This window comes from Suricata suricatta, chromosome 10, assembly GCF_006229205.1.
Source record: "Suricata suricatta isolate VVHF042 chromosome 10, meerkat_22Aug2017_6uvM2_HiC, whole genome shotgun sequence".
Taxonomy (NCBI): domain Eukaryota; kingdom Metazoa; phylum Chordata; class Mammalia; order Carnivora; family Herpestidae; genus Suricata; species Suricata suricatta.
This window is the reverse complement of record NC_043709.1, coordinates 8849462-8865843: the sequence shown is the minus strand read 5'-3', so window position 1 is coordinate 8865843 and position 16382 is coordinate 8849462. Positions and strand designations below refer to the sequence as shown.

Below are 16382 nucleotides of genomic sequence, written 5' to 3'. Positions count from 1 at the left end.
CAGCCCCTTAGGTCACTGTGGGAGGGAGGCTGTGACAGCATTTGGGCCCTGACAGGTGAGCAGAGTCTGTGAGGAGGGACCGGGACTCAGGCAGGCCCTCCAGCAGCTGGGGGTGGGGGTGGCGAGGGGGTGCTCAGCGGGATCCAGATTCCACAGAGCCCAGGAGGAGGGCCATGGGAGCCTGGGTGGAGGGTCCCATCTGGGTGCCAGGCCAGTCCCCTGTACGTCCAGTCCCTTGTCTGTGCACCGTGTGCCCCTTGTCAGGAGAGGGCAGAGCTGTGCCTCTGGGCATGGAGGCCCCCTCCCTCTGGCTTGCTCTCCAGGGCAGGGTAGTCAGGAGGGGTGAGGAGTGGAGAGCCTCCCGCCCCCACTGACCTCAGGGGTCCGGTTCCTCCCCAGAAGCTCACCCGTCTGTTCTCTTGCAGAGCAGGACATCACTGCCAAGCAGCGCTGCTACAGGACGGCTTGTAGGAGGAGGTGATTGATTTCTAGATCCCCTGCATGAGGGTTAGCCAAGTGCACCCCCAAGAGAGGCCTGTGTGGGACCTAGTCCCCCTGAAGGGGCACCGAGGAGGGGCTTTTGCAGGTTTGCAAGCTTTTTTTTTTCTTTAAAGCACTTTGGGCTTCATGACACGTTTACGGAGAAAACCACTGGTAGAATATCCTTCACATTTCATTTTATTGTTTGCATTTAAAATCAATGAAGTAATTACTTCTCTAAACTCTGGAAATGCTTCTGACAGCGGTGAGGGCAATCTTCATGATGTGTGTTTGGAACAGAAGATAGATTTTGCAATGATGAGTAATACTATTTGGTTTTTATTTTTTTAAGACTATTTGCTCTGGGCTCATTGCCTTTCTCTGGCTTCTTGACATCCGTCTACAGAGGGCGGTGAAGGCCAAGTGTACATTTCTCGGGAGGAAGGGATTTCTTCTGCTGTCCAACAGAGGTCTCCTACCATCTTAGCGACACTGAAGTCCGTCCTCAGCCCTCTGCCCCAGGACAAGAAGCAGGAGGTGAATGGGCCGGGCAGTGAGACAGAGGGACAGAGGACACACAGAAGTGGTCTGGCAGCCACAGAGAAGGGAGGGAGGGGGACCCAGGGAGGTGGGGAACAGAGGCAGGAGTCCTGGGCCCAGGACGCTGGCATTCTGGGAAGGGGCAGGTATCCCAGAGGAGGAGGAGGGGGACAGAGAAAGGCTAGAGCCAGGAGAGGCTGGAGGAGGGCAGGGGAGGCAGAGGGGAGGGAGGTCCATCACCTTGAGAATGACCTTCAGCTTCTCAGATAGCTTCTGACTCTGAGAGACCAGCGTGTTCCAGGGCTGGAAGGGATTTCCGTGGTTGTCCACAGAGGTGTCCCAGCAGTGCTCAAAGTCTGCAGCGGGGCAGGAGGTGAGCCGGCTGCAGGGGCCACAGGCTGTGTGACCCTCAGGGACAGGCTTTGCCCCTCATAACAGCGCCACTGCCCGCTGTCCGCCCAGGGACTCCGCTCACCCCCAGGACTTTCTTCAGCCCGGGATCCCAGCCAGCCCGATTCCCCTTCTCTCCAGACCCCCACGTCTCCCTTGCATGCCCACTGTCTCCTGCCCCTTCCGGACACCTCTCGTGGCCCGAACTCCCCTCCAATGTGCTCTGCTGTCCCCCGCTGTCCCAGCTCAGCCTCCCCTGGGCAGCCGCCAGAGGCTTCCACCAGGGATACCAGTCCTGTCTATGTCTTCGTACCAAGATCCCCCAGGCCTCTCCCTGCCCCTGCCCTTGCCAGGAGGTCTACACTGACCCTGGGAGGTCATGATGGCGATGTGGGCCCCGGCACTCCGCAGGATGCGCAACCCCTCCTCATAGTCTTCCATGGTGTGGAGGCGGGAGGCGAAGATGCTCAGGGTCACGTGTTTGTTCTCCTCCAGGAACCGGGCCAGTTGTTTGGCACAGTTACAGCAGGGGCTCCAGGACTGAAAGCAGGTGACCTCGTAGGGCAGCTCAGAGCCCAGCTCCCAGGACTGGATCCGCTTCAGGAGACGCACCTCCGCGTGTTGGGCAGGCTGAGCACGGGAGAGGCAGGAAGGGGCTGTGTCATTCTCTGGGAACATGGGGGAGGGTGGGCCCAGCGTGAGGAGGGGCAGGTCCTGGCCTCCAGCACAGTTGGAGGAGGGCGCCCCCCAGCATGCAGAGCGATGGGATTTCAGGCGGCATCCATGACATCCACGGATCAAGGGCCAACAGCCCTCCTGGACCAACACAGGACACAGTGTTTTTCCAGGGCCTGGACCAGCGGTGGGGAGGGCTTGGCATTCGGCCTCACTCACTGTGGTCTGTGCCTCGCTGGACCTGAAAGCTGGGGGGGGGGGGGCATGAGTGTGTGGCTCTGTTCCCTGAGCATCCTTTCTCCTGGGGATGGAGACCAAGGCCTCGGGTCTGTGAACTCCTGGATTCGCTCCTGGTTCATCTCACCTCCCTTTCCTGTGCCCACTGTCCGTGCTCAGTGTGCGTGTGGACATTGGGAGTGACGTAGGGGTCTGGTCTCCCTCCTGGGCTCGCGGATGGGGAGGGGAATCACCTAAATATAATAAATAAAGTGTCTGGGGCAAAAGTTTCCTCATGGGCTCCCTGTTCTCTGCGGCATGGAAATTTCCATTTTATAAATTCAGTGATGCTGTTGGAATTCAGGGCCCCCGACTCCCCTGCCTCAGCTCTTCATGTTTATTTTCCGTAACCCTCTTGTCTCTGAGCCCTCCAGCTCGCCTGCCTCTCCCTCTGGGGGTCCCCCAGCCAGGCCATTACCCTCCTCTCTCTCCAGGCCCTTCTTTCTGGTCCTAGTGCTGCTCAGGCCACACCCCTCACCCATCCGCTGATATTCCTTTCTTGCAGCCCCACCAGATGCCAGCCCTCAGGCTCCTGGGCCAACCCTCCTCCCGCAGCCCCAGGGTCTGAGTAGGGTCCTTCCTGTGACCCGAGTCTGTGAGCCTGCATGGGGCTCTGTGCTGATGGCTCAGAGCCTGGAGCCTGTACCGGATTCTCTGTGTGTCTCTCTTTCTCTTTTTTCCCCTCCCCCACTTGCACTCTGTCTCTTTCTCTCTCAAAAAGAAATAAACATTTAAAAAAACTTTTTAGCGGCCCCTGGGTGGCTCAGTCAGTTAAGCGTCTGACTTCAGCTCAGGTCATGATCTCATGGTTCGTGGGTTCGAGCCCCGCTTCGAGCTCTGTGCTGACAGCTCAGAGCCTGGAGCCTGCTTCAGATTCCGTGTCTCCCTTTCTCTTTGGCCCTCCCCTGCTCACGCTGTCTCTCTCTCTCAAAAAAAAAATTTTTTTTAAAGAAAATAAATTGTGGTTTAGTCTGAAAAAATAATAATCAGTAAAAAAAATAAATCACTCAATTCCCAGCTAACCCACCCGTGTTCTGAATGTTCTGGCTCATTCCGTGTGCAGCCCAGTTTGAGGGATGCGGGGTTGGCATTGGCCTCTGCAGAGCGTTCACCTCGAGATTCAGGACAGGAGGCTTCCTAGGGAAGGAACAGGGCGCAGGATGGGGTGTCTAGGGCTGTGCGCAGAGACGGGCAGGGAGAGAGGAGCGGCCAGCAAGGGCCGAAAGGGGCCAGGTGCTTGCAACACTGACGGCAGTGCAGGGACCCAGAGGGGTCAGGGGTGGCTGCAAGGCTGTGTCTGTCCCCAGGGATTCTGGCGCTGTTGCCTCGTTCTGTGGCCAGTGTGATTTATGCCCAATTACAGCTGGTGGTTTCACCTCAGGATGTCCCTCGAGAACCCAGGCATGCCTTACGTTACAAATACGGTGCCTGGCACACAGCTGTGCCTGGGCAGCCGCCCGGACCACGCCACACACACACACACACACACACACACACACACAGAGTGATGTAACAAAAAAGAAACGTCTTTGGGGTTCTTAGAAGACACACCCAGAAGCACTGTCACCAAGGCAGGAAATGAGAGGATGTCAAAACTCCCCGAAGGGGAATTCTTGAAAGAAACTCATCATCCAATCAATCCTTTGGTTTTGATTTCTAGACTCTGACAGCGGCCCCACATCTGTCGCCAGGAGCAAGTCAGTAAAAAAATCCACAACGCAGTCACTCTGGGCACAGGGAGCGGTCAGGTAGAAGACAGATGCTCTTACACTGGGGAAAAGTCCCCACAGCCAGTGTTGTCAAAGGACTGATTCCAGGAATCCTTGCCCCCCATCTCCCCAGGGCGTCGTGTCCCCAGAATCCCGAGCCCCCAGGACCCTGGTCTCAGACCTTTGGCCGTGACACAGGGACCCGAGACACTGGAAAGGGGACACGACACAGCCTGGGAGCACTACTCAACCCCAGGTGGGGCACCCCCAGCCTGACCTCCCCCATGGCTCTAGGGAGAGGGGGCCACCTGCAGGGGATGCAGAGCTGGCACCCTGGCCTGGACTCCAGACACTAACAGAACCTTCCATTCCCTGGGCCCAGAGAGACTTAGGCTGGGTAGGCTCTGTACCCTCCCTGGGCTCCACCGACCCCAGGCTGTCTCTCTGACCCCTATCGGGGCTCCCCCATTCCCTGGGGCAGCCCACCCCGTTCCCAGCTGTCCTGCCAGGGGAAGGGAAAGTCCCGGCATGGCTGGCACCTGCTCCGGGGACCACGGATCCACTCTCACGGGGGACCCAGATCCTTCCCTTCCTCCTTGGACCTTCGCACACAGAGAGGTGGAGCGCACCTGATCTCAGGTGAGATTTCCTCATGCTCCGGCCCCTCGTTGCCTTGACTCAGACAGGCGGCTCAGGAGGTAGAACTTCCGGAGAAGAGCAAAAACCTTGTTCCCGGTGATGTGCCCTCTGGGCTTCTCAGGACATGGGTCTTCCTACCGCCGATGTTCTGGTCACTCACTGCAAAACGACTTCCCGATGTGGTGACATGCTGGGCCCGTCTTGTCTGCATCCGAGGGGCCAGCCAGATGGCAGCAGGGAGCAGATCATGCAGGGGTGATTGCGCCAGGCAGGGGCCAGGGGAGCAGGGAAGGAGGGGGTGCCGGGGAACATTCCAGAACTGGAGACCTCCAAGGTGCTGGCAGAGGAGCCAGACCAGTAGGCAGACTGCCCCTAAGGAGGCAGGAGCAAAGTGCCCTCCCTGCAATGGAGATCGCCCTCATTGGTCTCCCCACAAAATGCTCCAGAAGGACTGAAGGGGCACATTTGCTCAGGGAGCTGGGGACATGGGGCTGAGCCCAGTGAGAGGCTGGCGTTCTGGCTGCAGGAGCCACCTGGGAAGGCAGAGGTATGGTGGGGGAGGGCTCTGCCCTTCCAGGGCCTCCCAGGGCAAGGGGGTTGGGCAGCAAGACCCCACACTCCTCCAGCCACCCTCTGCCCGGCACCGGGCATTGGGCACAGGAGTCCTGACCTGGGAGACCTATGGTGTGGAGGGAGGAGCAGCGTTCACTCAAGTGGGGAGACTGGAGAGACTCCGAGGGTCTGGAGGGACAGCTGGGACTACATCAGGACCCTGCTGGGAAATCCTCAGGGGCCCAGAGGTCTCTGCAACCCCCAGGCCAGGAAGGGATGCAGGCTGGGACTCAGGAGGGCAGGAGAATGCTGTGTGTGTGTGGTCTGCTGTGCGGAGGCTGTGACCGGAGAAGCGTGGGCACTGGTCTGGACCCCTCAGATAAGCTCTCACCTGGAGACCACCGAGGCACTCAGGGGTCAGTGTCAGGGCTAGAAGATGGAAGAGATGGGAGGGGCCAAGGCACAGGTGGAGGGGGAGGGGGAGACCCTCCGGTCTATCCAGGACCAGGGGAGTAAGGCAGCCCGGAGGCTGAGCAGCCTGGTTTTCCGTGCAGGTGGCCTAGGTGTGACTCAGAGCAGGCTGCCCGGCTTTCCCTGACACAGACACATCCTCCAGGGCAGTGGGGAGGAGCGTGGGGCCAGGCCAGCGGGGCCTAAGGGAAGCCAGATGGGGGAGCTTGTGGGACAGAGGGGCAGCCCCGCTGAGACAGCCAGCCAATTGGGGCTCAGGGTCCCGCTCGAGGCTGGAATATAAATCCTGCTCATTCCTTGGGGCCTGGAGGAGGATGGAGAGAACCGTGGCTGCCCGGCGGAGCCTGCATCCCTGTGTTCCTGCATCCATCTGCTCCCCGTGAGGTCCTGGCCAACCCCATGCCCTCTGGGAGACTTTCTTTCCTCTGGGTAACAGAGAGACGACAGGCTCCAGGTCCAGGTGGCCATCATTCACTGGGGGTGGGCTCCTAAGGACAGCTGGGCACCTTTGTCCTCCTCCCTTCCCAGGACCAGGGCTGAAGGCCAGGCTGCAACTGATCAGCCCAGATGCTCCCGCCCTACCTGGCACCTGTCATGTCCTATCGTGTCGTGTGCAGAGTGTGTAGGTGTCTCAACCAGCATGTCCAGGGAGCCTGAGCCAGGCCATACCCACTCAGGGATCTGAAAGGGACTCACAGATGGCCCTTTGAAACCTGCCCTCCGGGGCCTCCCTGTCCTATATCCGGGCTTTTCTCTAGGGTACAGACACCTGTCCTCTGGCCTGCTGCCCTGCTGGTCCCTGCTGCCCAGAGAGACCACACCTTCCCTGGACCTTGCCCTTGGTCCTCCTTGAAGCTTCCAGGTAGAAACGGTTGTTGTCAAAACTGAGAAACCAAACCTTGACCCTGAGGACTTAGGGATATGGCATTTGGCAGATAAGTTCCTCTTAGGTTGACGCCCATGAGGGTGGCATGTGTGACCTAAGTCTAGGAAGGGGTGGGGCCCCGCGATGCCAACTCAGCAACTTCTAGGAGCTCTACTGACATATAAGGCTCCAAGGTCCACACAGAGCACACCGAGGAGAGGGCACAGACCGTGACCAGGCAGAAAAGTAGCAGACACAGAGTTGGAGACCGTGAAGGGTCTGACATGGATGCTATGGAACACAGAGCCGGACACCGTGGAGGGTCTTACATGGACGCTATGGGAGACAGAGCCTGGGATCGTGAAGGGACTGACATGGACCCTATGGGACACAGAGTCTGGGATCATGAAAGGACTGACATAGATGCCGGCGTCCTGGCCTGGGACAGGTAACACCAGCCTCCTGCATCCCTATGTTTCTGAGTCTCAGCTAGGGGGCTCCTCCTGTGCATCCAGGGGCTCCTCCAAGGCCTCTCCTGCTTACCCGTCCTGGGCCCACTGTACCCACTCAGCTGATACCCAGTCTGCTTGTCCCCCAGCCTCTCCAGGCTCCCGGGGACTCATCCCAGACGCCCCCATTCCTGAGCTTGCTCAGCTCACCTAGGGAATCCGTTCTTTCTGCTTGGGAACCCCTTAGGAGCGCCGGGCCAGGAGGCCTCTTTCAGCTTTACGAATTCAGTTTTGAAAAGGGCACTCATTATTTTCATATCCCAGAAACACCCATGATGGGTTAAAAGAATAGTGTCTGGTATCCCGTTCTCAGCATAGGCACGTGCTGGGCCCTGGGGCACGATGTGGCACGGGTTGGCCTTGAAGTCTAGGGGAAAGGCCCCAGGGCAGTGGGTCAGCGGGGACAGAGATGGGATGGTGAGGCCAGGAGGTGGCGTGGGAGCCTACCCCGGGCAGACGCAGAGGCCCCATCAGAGGGTCTGAGGGTGCTGTGCTGCTCTTGGGGGGCACCTGACAGTGGACGGGGCCGGCCTCCCCAGATCCCCTCCTGGGATCCCCGAGGGGGCTTACTGGCTCCAGCATAGCTCCTGGAAGCCTGTCCTCTGTGCGTCTGGCCAGTACCTGGGGTGCAGGGGTGGGGGTGTGAGGTGGAGGATCCAAAGAAACCAGAAAATGGCAATGAGCCCATGAGGCAGAGTTTGGGTTTCTAAACATCTCAGCATCCTTACATCTTATGGAAACTCTCTCATCAGTTCCAAACACAATAAGCCGGATGACACTCCTCACTTCAGGGGGAGCCCGTGTCTGTGAGCTTCGCCCCTACCCCTTTGTTCGCAGTTGCCTGCTGGACACGGACACCTTCTGGCGGAACTTCCATCATGAGAAACCGCCAAAGAAAACCTACCTCTGCTGCGAGATGAAGCTCCCCAAGGGGGCCTCCGGGGTTCCTCAGGGCCAAGACAAGGGCGTCCTGCACAATTTGGTGGGGGACAGGTGGACCGCAGAACACAGGGCCTCCCCAGCTGGGGACACTCTGGGAGATGTTTCCCAGGGGAAACAGGGGGACACAGAGCTATCCCCTGGGTCCCCACGGCTGCCACACCTTGGCCTGGAGTCAGGTGGGGACCATTTCTGCCGTGGTCACTGGCTTGGGGTCACCCGTGGGAGAACAGTCACAGTGGCCCAGGGTCTGACCCCATCAGCCCCTGTCACCCTAAATCCAGGGCTCAGTCACTCTCCTCCTGCTGTGTCTCAGAAGAAGCATGAGGACAGAAGAAAAGGCTTCTGGACAAGGGGTCACTTTTCCTCAGGCCCCTGTTGGGGACAGCCTCCGCCAGAGAGCAGGAATCCTATTCGGTTTTGATGCCCCCCGTGCTCATGACAGGGGCCGGCAGGACACCCTGCGCTGCTGCCATGTCCTGTCAGGGGCACTGCCCCCCACACCAGCATGGCCTGGGAGGCCTCGTCAGTGTCGGGGGACCGGTCACACCCCGCCCAGAATCTGAGCTTGCACAACCGACCTGTGTCGCCCCCAGTTCCTGGTTGGCAATCCTTCCCTCAACAGGTTGGGGCCCCACAGTGATTCATCCCAGGACTCAGGTGCCTCTCTCCTTGGCACCCCTCCCCCATGGTCCCTGCACAGGGAGCCCTTCTGTATGTCCCCAGAGCTCAGCATAGGGCGAGGCCCAGAGCAGTGGCTTGTGGGAGTACTGGTCCGCAGGGGGGAAGGGGTTGGGGGTGGATCCCTCCCGAGAGGAAGCACCCACTTCCATGGCATCAGGCCCGTGACCTTAGAGCCCACCTGACCCCCTCCCTCCCCACTAGGTGAGAATCCTGAGCCCCCTTCCCTTGGGCAGAAATTTAACGGGGCTCCAGAAACATAGGAGTCAGGTTGAATCCCATTTTAATGCACTAGTTGAAAGCCAAACTTCATGCAAATCCCACGATGCATGAAATCGCAACAATTTCAAAAAAAACCCATCAGGTCCAGCGAGGCACAGACCACAGTGAGTGAGGCCGAATGCCAAGCCCTCCCCACCGCTGGTCCAGGCCCTGGAAAAACACTGTGTCCTGTGTTGGTCCAGGAGGGCTGTTGGCCCTTGATCCGTGGATGTCATGGATGCCGCCTGAAATCCCATCGCTCTGCATGCTGGGGGGCGCCCTCCTCCAACTGTGCTGGAGGCCAGGACCTGCCCCTCCTCACGCTGGGCCCACCCTCCCCCATGTTCCCAGAGAATGACACAGCCCCTTCCTGCCTCTCCCGTGCTCAGCCTGCCCAACACGCGGAGGTGCGTCTCCTGAAGCGGATCCAGTCCTGGGAGCTGGGCTCTGAGCTGCCCTACGAGGTCACCTGCTTTCAGTCCTGGAGCCCCTGCTGTAACTGTGCCAAACAACTGGCCCGGTTCCTGGAGGAGAACAAACACGTGACCCTGAGCATCTTCGCCTCCCGCCTCCACACCATGGAAGACTATGAGGAGGGGTTGCGCATCCTGCGGAGTGCCGGGGCCCACATCGCCATCATGACCTCCCAGGGTCAGTGTAGACCTCCTGGCAAGGGCAGGGGCAGGGAGAGGCCTGGGGGATCTTGGTACGAAGACATAGACAGGACTGGTATCCCTGGTGGAAGCCTCTGGCGGCTGCCCAGGGGAGGCTGAGCTGGGACAGCGGGGGACAGCAGAGCACATTGGAGGGGAGTTCGGGCCACGAGAGGTGTCCGGAAGGGGCAGGAGACAGTGGGCATGCAAGGGAGACGTGGGGGTCTGGAGAGAAGGGGAATCGGGCTGGCTGGGATCCCGGGCTGAAGAAAGTCCTGGGGGTGAGCGGAGTCCCTGGGCGGACAGCGGGCAGTGGCGCTGTTATGAGGGGCAAAGCCTGTCCCTGAGGGTCACACAGCCTGTGGCCCCTGCAGCCGGCTCACCTCCTGCCCCGCTGCAGACTTTGAGCACTGCTGGGACACCTCTGTGGACAACCACGGAAATCCCTTCCAGCCCTGGAACACGCTGGTCTCTCAGAGTCAGAAGCTATCTGAGAAGCTGAAGGTCATTCTCAAGGTGATGGACCTCCCTCCCCTCTGCCTCCCCTGCCCTCCTCCAGCCTCTCCTGGCTCTAGCCTTTCTCTGTCCCCCTCCTCCTCCTCTGGGATACCTGCCCCTTCCCAGAATGCCAGCGTCCTGGGCCCAGGACTCCTGCCTCTGTTCCCCACCTCCCTGGGTCCCCCTCCCTCCCTTCTCTGTGGCTGCCAGACCACTTCTGTGTGTCCTCTGTCCCTCTGTCTCACTGCCCGGCCCATTCACCTCCTGCTTCTTGTCCTGGGGCAGAGGGCTGAGGACGGACTTCAGTGTCGCTAAGATGGTAGGAGACCTCTGTTGGACAGCAGAAGAAATCCCTTCCTCCCGAGAAATGTACACTTGGCCTTCACCGCCCTCTGTAGACGGATGTCAAGAAGCCAGAGAAAGGCAATGAGCCCAGAGCAAATAGTCTTAAAAAAATAAAAACCAAATAGTATTACTCATCATTGCAAAATCTATCTTCTGTTCCAAACACACATCATGAAGATTGCCCTCACCGCTGTCAGAAGCATTTCCAGAGTTTAGAGAAGTAATTACTTCATTGATTTTAAATGCAAACAATAAAATGAAATGTGAAGGATATTCTACCAGTGGTTTTCTCCGTAAACGTGTCATGAAGCCCAAAGTGCTTTAAAGAAAAAAAAAAGCTTGCAAACCTGCAAAAGCCCCTCCTCGGTGCCCCTTCAGGGGGACTAGGTCCCACACAGGCCTCTCTTGGGGGTGCACTTGGCTAACCCTCATGCAGGGGATCTAGAAATCAATCACCTCCTCCTACAAGCCGTCCTGTAGCAGCGCTGCTTGGCAGTGATGTCCTGCTCTGCAAGAGAACAGACGGGTGAGCTTCTGGGGAGGAACCGGACCCCTGAGGTCAGTGGGGGCGGGAGGCTCTCCACTCCTCACCCCTCCTGACTACCCTGCCCTGGAGAGCAAGCCAGAGGGAGGGGGCCTCCATGCCCAGAGGCACAGCTCTGCCCTCTCCTGACAAGGGGCACACGGTGCACAGACAAGGGACTGGACGTACAGGGGACTGGCCTGGCACCCAGATGGGACCCTCCACCCAGGCTCCCATGGCCCTCCTCCTGGGCTCTGTGGAATCTGGATCCCGCTGAGCACCCCCTCGCCACCCCCACCCCCAGCTGCTGGAGGGCCTGCCTGAGTCCCGGTCCCTCCTCACAGACTCTGCTCACCTGTCAGGGCCCAAATGCTGTCACAGCCTCCCTCCCACAGTGACCTAAGGGGCTGGGGAAGGAATCCTTTTAGGCGAGACCCTAGAGGGACAGAGAGTAAAGGACACAAGGCCATGGCTTTGGGGCGGAGGGGACCCAGTGAGGGAGGGCTGGCAGCCATGGGGAAGACCGGGCCGAGCAAAGTGACCCAGAGATGGAAGAAAAGGAGGGCAGAGGCGCATGCAGGGCACAGGGCCGCAGTGGAGACAGGCAGGAGGGGCCTAGGGACCCGGCTGGGAGAGAGGGGCTGCTGGCCACTGTGCCTGCCTGGAGGGGTGGAAGTTGGGGCCAAATGACAGCGCTGCTCGGGGACCCGGCCCCCTTCTCTTCACCCTGCTCCCCTCCAGGCCCTGGCCCCCCATGGCCGCCTGCGCCACAAGGCACCACAAGGCACCACCTCAGGCAGCATGGCTCATCCAAGGGGAGGGCGGGGTGGGCAATCCCACAACCTGGGAGCCAGCACACCCTCCAGTGGACAAGAGCCGGGTCCCACCCTGAAGGGCGGCTCACGGGACGCCCCGTAAACATGGTCTCCCTCAGGGATTCCTCAGAGACATTTTGTGAGGCAGAGGGAACAAGATTGTCTGCGGTCTCCTACCTGGAACATAGGGACAGGAATAGTGACTGACGGTGACCTTGTGCCCGAGGCCCTGGGCGATGGACTGAGGGAGAAATGGAGCTTAAGCTGCAGAGGGAGGAGCTGAGGGTCAGGGAACAGCGAAGTCCCTTCGGAGCTGGGAGCAGGGCAGGGGAGGTCCGGGGTGCGGATTCTCAGCGTCAGAAGCGATGTCAGCGTGGCGGGTCCCGACCCAGCAGTCCAGGCGCAGCTGGGCAGCCTGGGACGGACCCTAAAGGGCAGCCAAGTGGCCAACGGCGGTGTCGGGCGGGTGAGAAGCCACAGGGACAGACGCAGCTCTGGGCGCGGTTTGGGGTTTTTCTGTCACTGTGATTTTGTGGGTGCGCGTCCTGACATTAGGACCCTCTCATCCCAGGGACACAGGCTCTAGAACATGCCCCGTAATGAGCGTCACAGGAACCGCCCGAACTAGGCGATCCACAGATGTGACGGGAACCCACAGGGAAGCGGCGGTTGCTTCCCTGTGGCCCCGATCGGTGAACTTCTGGACATGCCACTCGGGCTCACCCGCTCGGAGGAAGGACGAGGTGCCGTGTGGGGCTCGGTGCCGCACGCAGTTTTCAGCTGCCGGTCGCCTTGTCCAATGTGCCTGGTGTTGGTGAGCCCCGAACGCCGGGCGGGGTCCCAGCCCCTCAGCTGAGCTCCCCCCGCTCAGCGGGCGCGGGGCGGGAACCAGGGCTGTCCCCACGTGTATTCCCGTGTCACTGGCTCCCCGAAAACACAGGGCTGGGGGGGATTTTTACTGACCACTTTCCTCAATATAATTAAGTAGAATTTCCTGTACATAAGTAAAATAAAATGTGGAAGTTAAATTTTTTAAAAAAGGAAGAAAAGAAAGAGAGGAGGAAAGAGGGGCGGCCCACCCGCCCTACATGCAGGTCTGAGCTGTGCGCCCTCCCCCTGTTCCCTGACCCCAGGTTAGCTGGGCGCCCGGGTCCCCTGGGCTGACACCTGGGGTCACCTTGACTCTGCGGCCCCTCCCCCACGTTCTTGCTCATTCTGCCTTTGGTTCTGTAGGTCCCTGAGTGTGGCCAGCCCCGCTGTGACCTGGGAGCTGACTCGGGACCGGGACATGGCTCCCGCGTGGTAACCGTGGACTCAGTGCCAGGCAGGAATAAGGAGCACACGTGGCCTTTGCTGCGCTGGCTGTCCCAGGCCCTGGGCCTCGTGCCTGAACGGACGGGAGCCGCTCTCGGAAACCTCCCATCCCGCGGGCCCAGCGGTGAGGACGGGTCCTACCCAGGTGCCCTGAACCGAAGAGGGAACAGAGGCTCTGGGGTCAGAGGTCACCGCTGGGGGCTGACCCACGTGCCCATGTGCTGGGTCCTGGGGCCCCAACTCTCAGCCGGGGGAGGAGAGGGAAGCCTGACATCGGGCACCAACGTTTCCTTCCGAGTAGAGACGTGTATGCAATTTTACAAGCCATGTCCTTAAATCAGATACAGTGTTCAAGAAGAACAAAGAAAAGAGCTCCCTTCTAGGTGAAGAGGAAGTTATTGAGTCTTCTACCGGAAGCTATTACTTTTCAGAAAGGAAGTCGGCTTGTCATTGAATTTAACAGACAGAACTTTCTAAACAATCTAAATCACTCCAGTGTCAAATTATAAGCCCACCATTAAAATCCTTTCTTATATGTTTCTGTAAGTAAAGTTTGCAATGTGACTGCCCAGTGTCCACTCCCCAACTTATGAAATGGAGACAAGACAGCCAAGTTGGTTCCTGAGCCCCCCACCTTTTGCAAGCTGGAAGGTTCGAGAAAATCAGTCCTCCTTACTTGCAGCACAGAACTAAACTCAGGAATATTCTTGTGTTTCTTCTGCTTCATTTTACTGAATTATAATTAATGTTTTTGCTTTATTGGCTTTACATCAGAGACAATAGAGGGTCCCCATCAAAGGTGTGGGCTGTGCTCACAGATGTCCTGGGTTCAACACCCAGCTCCTTCTCCTCCTCCCTGTGTGGTCCCAACTGAGTGACTAACCCTCTCTGTGCCTCATCACTGAGTCAGGAGAGCTGAAAGAGTAAAGGGAGGAACACAAGCACAGCCCTGCATCAGGACCAGCCTCCGTTCTGCAAATCGTCAGCTGTCCTGCCCTGGAAACCATACTGTGTGCACAGTGGGGATTTGCTTTTGCCCACACACAGCATGACACCCACACTCTCCCAAGTTTTTACAATTTTTAAAAAAATGTTTTATTTATTTTTGAGAGAGAGAAAGAGAGTGTGTGTGTGTGTGAGCAGAGAAGGGTCAGAGAGAGAGGGAGACACAGAATCTGAAAGACTCTGAGCTGTCACCACAGAGCCCGACGCAGGGCTCAAACCCACAAGCCGTGAGATCATGACCTGAGCTGAAGCCAGACGCTCAAGTGACTGAGTCACCCAGGCACCCCCACATCCCCCCAAGTCTTAAAATGTGTCATAAAAGGAATGCGTCCTCTTCAAATACTGAGACAACAGCATCAGTATTCAGAAGGACGCATCATAGTCTATGTGTGGATGAGCCCTGAATCAGGGCTGGATATGCCAGGTCCCTAATGGAGCACATTCAGGTTCTTTCCAAATGTTCCGTATTATCAAGAAAGCTGTGGTGCTGAGTTTCAGAAATGCTCTGGCATTTTGGACAGAAGGTTGTAGGAAACCCCAGAAGCTTTGGATGCTGAAGCCTGGTACAGTGTGACAGACTTCCCTGTGAAAACCTGCTTGGAGCTCCTCTCCCAGGAGGCCCAGAGACGTGCCTGGTGAGACCCCTGGACTCGGTCCCCCACACTGGGGTGTCCTGGTGGGGGACAACAGGAGCACTCCGCGACTTGGGAGTAGATGAGCCCCAAACCAAGTCCTGGCCACTATTCTGGAACAAAATCCCCAGGTCACAGAGCTCAGATCACTCCTGATAAAGGCCCCACCTTCCTGAGCTGGCCTCAGTGGAGTTACTCAGTAAGAGGGTCCCGTGTTGGCCACGTAAAGCTGCTCCTTAAGGGAGAAGGGGTTCAGGTTGGGACCCATGGAATCAGAGGTCATGGGCCAGGGAGAAGCCCAGTGGACACGGGGACAGAGGATCGGTGGCCTGGGGCGGGAGGCCTGGGGACAGTCATCACACAGAGGAGGGCCTGAGAGGGAGCAAGGCTGGGTCTCAGGGCTGACCGTGTTCCCAACTCCAACAGAGAAAAGCATGAGATGTGGCCACAGGGAGCAGCTGAATTCAGGGCAGTGTGGCCTGAGGGCTACCAGCAAAGGCTTCCCAAGCTGGCATCAAGTGGTTGGAGATGCAGAGACAGAAAAGCACCAGCCAGGACCCCAGAAAGCCCTTTGTACCCTTCTTTTATTCTCCCCTCTGGGTCCAGATGCCTGGTGTCCCCGAAGTCTTTAACTTTCACGGACAGGTGGCACAAAGCTTCCCTATGCTGCCTTCCGGTGCAACCGGCCAGCACACTGATGTCCTTCAGGGCCAGGTGCCATGCAGGGACAGGCCCAGATGTGGCCGATATGCAGGGGGGACTAAGCTCTCCAGTGGGCTTTTCACAATCATATCCCCATCCTCCCATCATCATGGAACAAAGATGCTTGCAGTGTGGAGGTGGGTGGGGCCGCCAAGATGGAAGGTAGTCCTGGGCCGCGCCCTCAGCTGGGGGACCCGAGACCAGACTGCGGGGCTCACAGGCTGGCCGACGGGGGTCTGTGGGATGCAGAGCTGGGGGTCACTGGGCCCCCCCCGCCGTCTCCTCCAGACCCCGATCTCCTCGAGGGCGGGAGGTGCCTCTCCCTTCCTGCATCCCGGGTTCCTGCCAGGGTGGGCCCCTGAGTGGGTGCTCCTGGGTACACCTGCCCTGCGCGTGGGAATCTTGCCATGTGCAAACGTGCATATGGCACGCACTCTCGGAGGGCATCCTGGCAGGGCTGGAAGGGCACATGTGCCAAGCCCCACAGTGCATTTCCTGGAGCCCAGGTTGTGAATGTGCCCAGACCTTGCCCACATTCCTGACTTGAGCCCAGGGACCTCGGCCTGCCAACTTTGTAGTCCGGACTCCACTAGAGGTGGTCCCGGCAGATGGGCAAGAGCCAGGACCGGCCCAGGGCTTGGGTCTCCCCAGGGCGGGGGCTCTTGGGGGTCAGCTGCCCAGTCAGTCAGCACCCAGAGGGAGGATCTGGCCCACGCTGAGTGTGGCGGCAGAGTCCTGGCTTAGGACTGTAGGTGACACCGGGGACCATCTTGGAGTCTCGGTGAGGGCGAGGAGCTGGACAGGGGGTTGCGGCGGGGCGGTCTCTGCTCCCTGCATGGACTCTGCCTGTCCCCTCTCCCACCACGGGGTTGGCAGGATTCGGGCACATCGGGGCCCCCAGGGAAGGT

The 16382-nt window shown here is 58.9% G+C and overlaps 2 protein-coding genes across 6 annotated transcripts; one reads left to right on the top strand and one right to left on the bottom strand.

The window, feature by feature from the left end:
* Window positions 1-662: 662 nt before the first annotated feature.
* On the bottom strand, window positions 663-2305 carry LOC115303869 (DNA dC->dU-editing enzyme APOBEC-3G-like). The gene is made up of 3 exons (XM_029953835.1): window positions 1779-2305; window positions 1261-1376; window positions 663-993 (listed from the first exon to the last, which is right to left on the bottom strand). Exons 1-3 carry the CDS (start codon window positions 2086-2088, stop codon window positions 964-966), a joined length of 456 nt encoding a protein of 151 aa, XP_029809695.1. The 5' UTR covers window positions 2089-2305; the 3' UTR covers window positions 663-963.
* A 1797-nt stretch (window positions 2306-4102) lies between these two features.
* Window positions 4103-10754, top strand: LOC115303867 (DNA dC->dU-editing enzyme APOBEC-3A-like). Of its 5 annotated transcripts, XM_029953832.1 has the most exons (5): window positions 4103-4326; window positions 4552-4709; window positions 9339-9638; window positions 10041-10156; window positions 10424-10754. In XM_029953832.1, exons 1-5 carry the CDS (start codon window positions 4121-4123, stop codon window positions 10451-10453), a joined length of 810 nt encoding a protein of 269 aa, XP_029809692.1. In that variant the 5' UTR covers window positions 4103-4120; the 3' UTR covers window positions 10454-10754. The 5 variants fall into 5 exon arrangements, with proteins under 5 accessions (XP_029809692.1, XP_029809690.1, XP_029809693.1 ...); XM_029953830.1 differs by having other exon boundaries at window positions 10041-10754; XM_029953833.1 differs by lacking the exons at window positions 4103-4326; window positions 4552-4709 and adding exons at window positions 6789-7045; window positions 7944-8224 and having other exon boundaries at window positions 9377-9638; window positions 10041-10754.
* The last annotated feature ends 5628 nt before the right edge of the window (window positions 10755-16382 follow it).

Excerpts from the sequence above, each read along its gene's own strand:
- LOC115303867 (XM_029953830.1), top strand. The coding sequence starts at position 4,121 with ATGCTCTTACACTGGGGAAAAGTCCCCACAGCCAGTGTTGTCAAAGGA. Across the intron at positions 4,327-4,551 it reads GGAGCACTACTCAACCCCAG|CCCACCCCGTTCCCAGCTGT; the intron begins GTGGGGCACCCC and ends TCCCTGGGGCAG. Across the intron at positions 4,710-9,338 it reads TGGAGCGCACCTGATCTCAG|AGAATGACACAGCCCCTTCC; the intron begins GTGAGATTTCCT and ends CCATGTTCCCAG.
- LOC115303869 (XM_029953835.1), bottom strand. The coding sequence starts at position 2,088 with ATGTTCCCAGAGAATGACACAGCCCCTTCCTGCCTCTCCCGTGCTCAG. Across the intron at positions 1,377-1,778 it reads CGCCATCATGACCTCCCAGG|ACTTTGAGCACTGCTGGGAC; the intron begins GTCAGTGTAGAC and ends GCCCCGCTGCAG. Across the intron at positions 994-1,260 it reads AGCTGAAGGTCATTCTCAAG|AGGGCTGAGGACGGACTTCA; the intron begins GTGATGGACCTC and ends GTCCTGGGGCAG.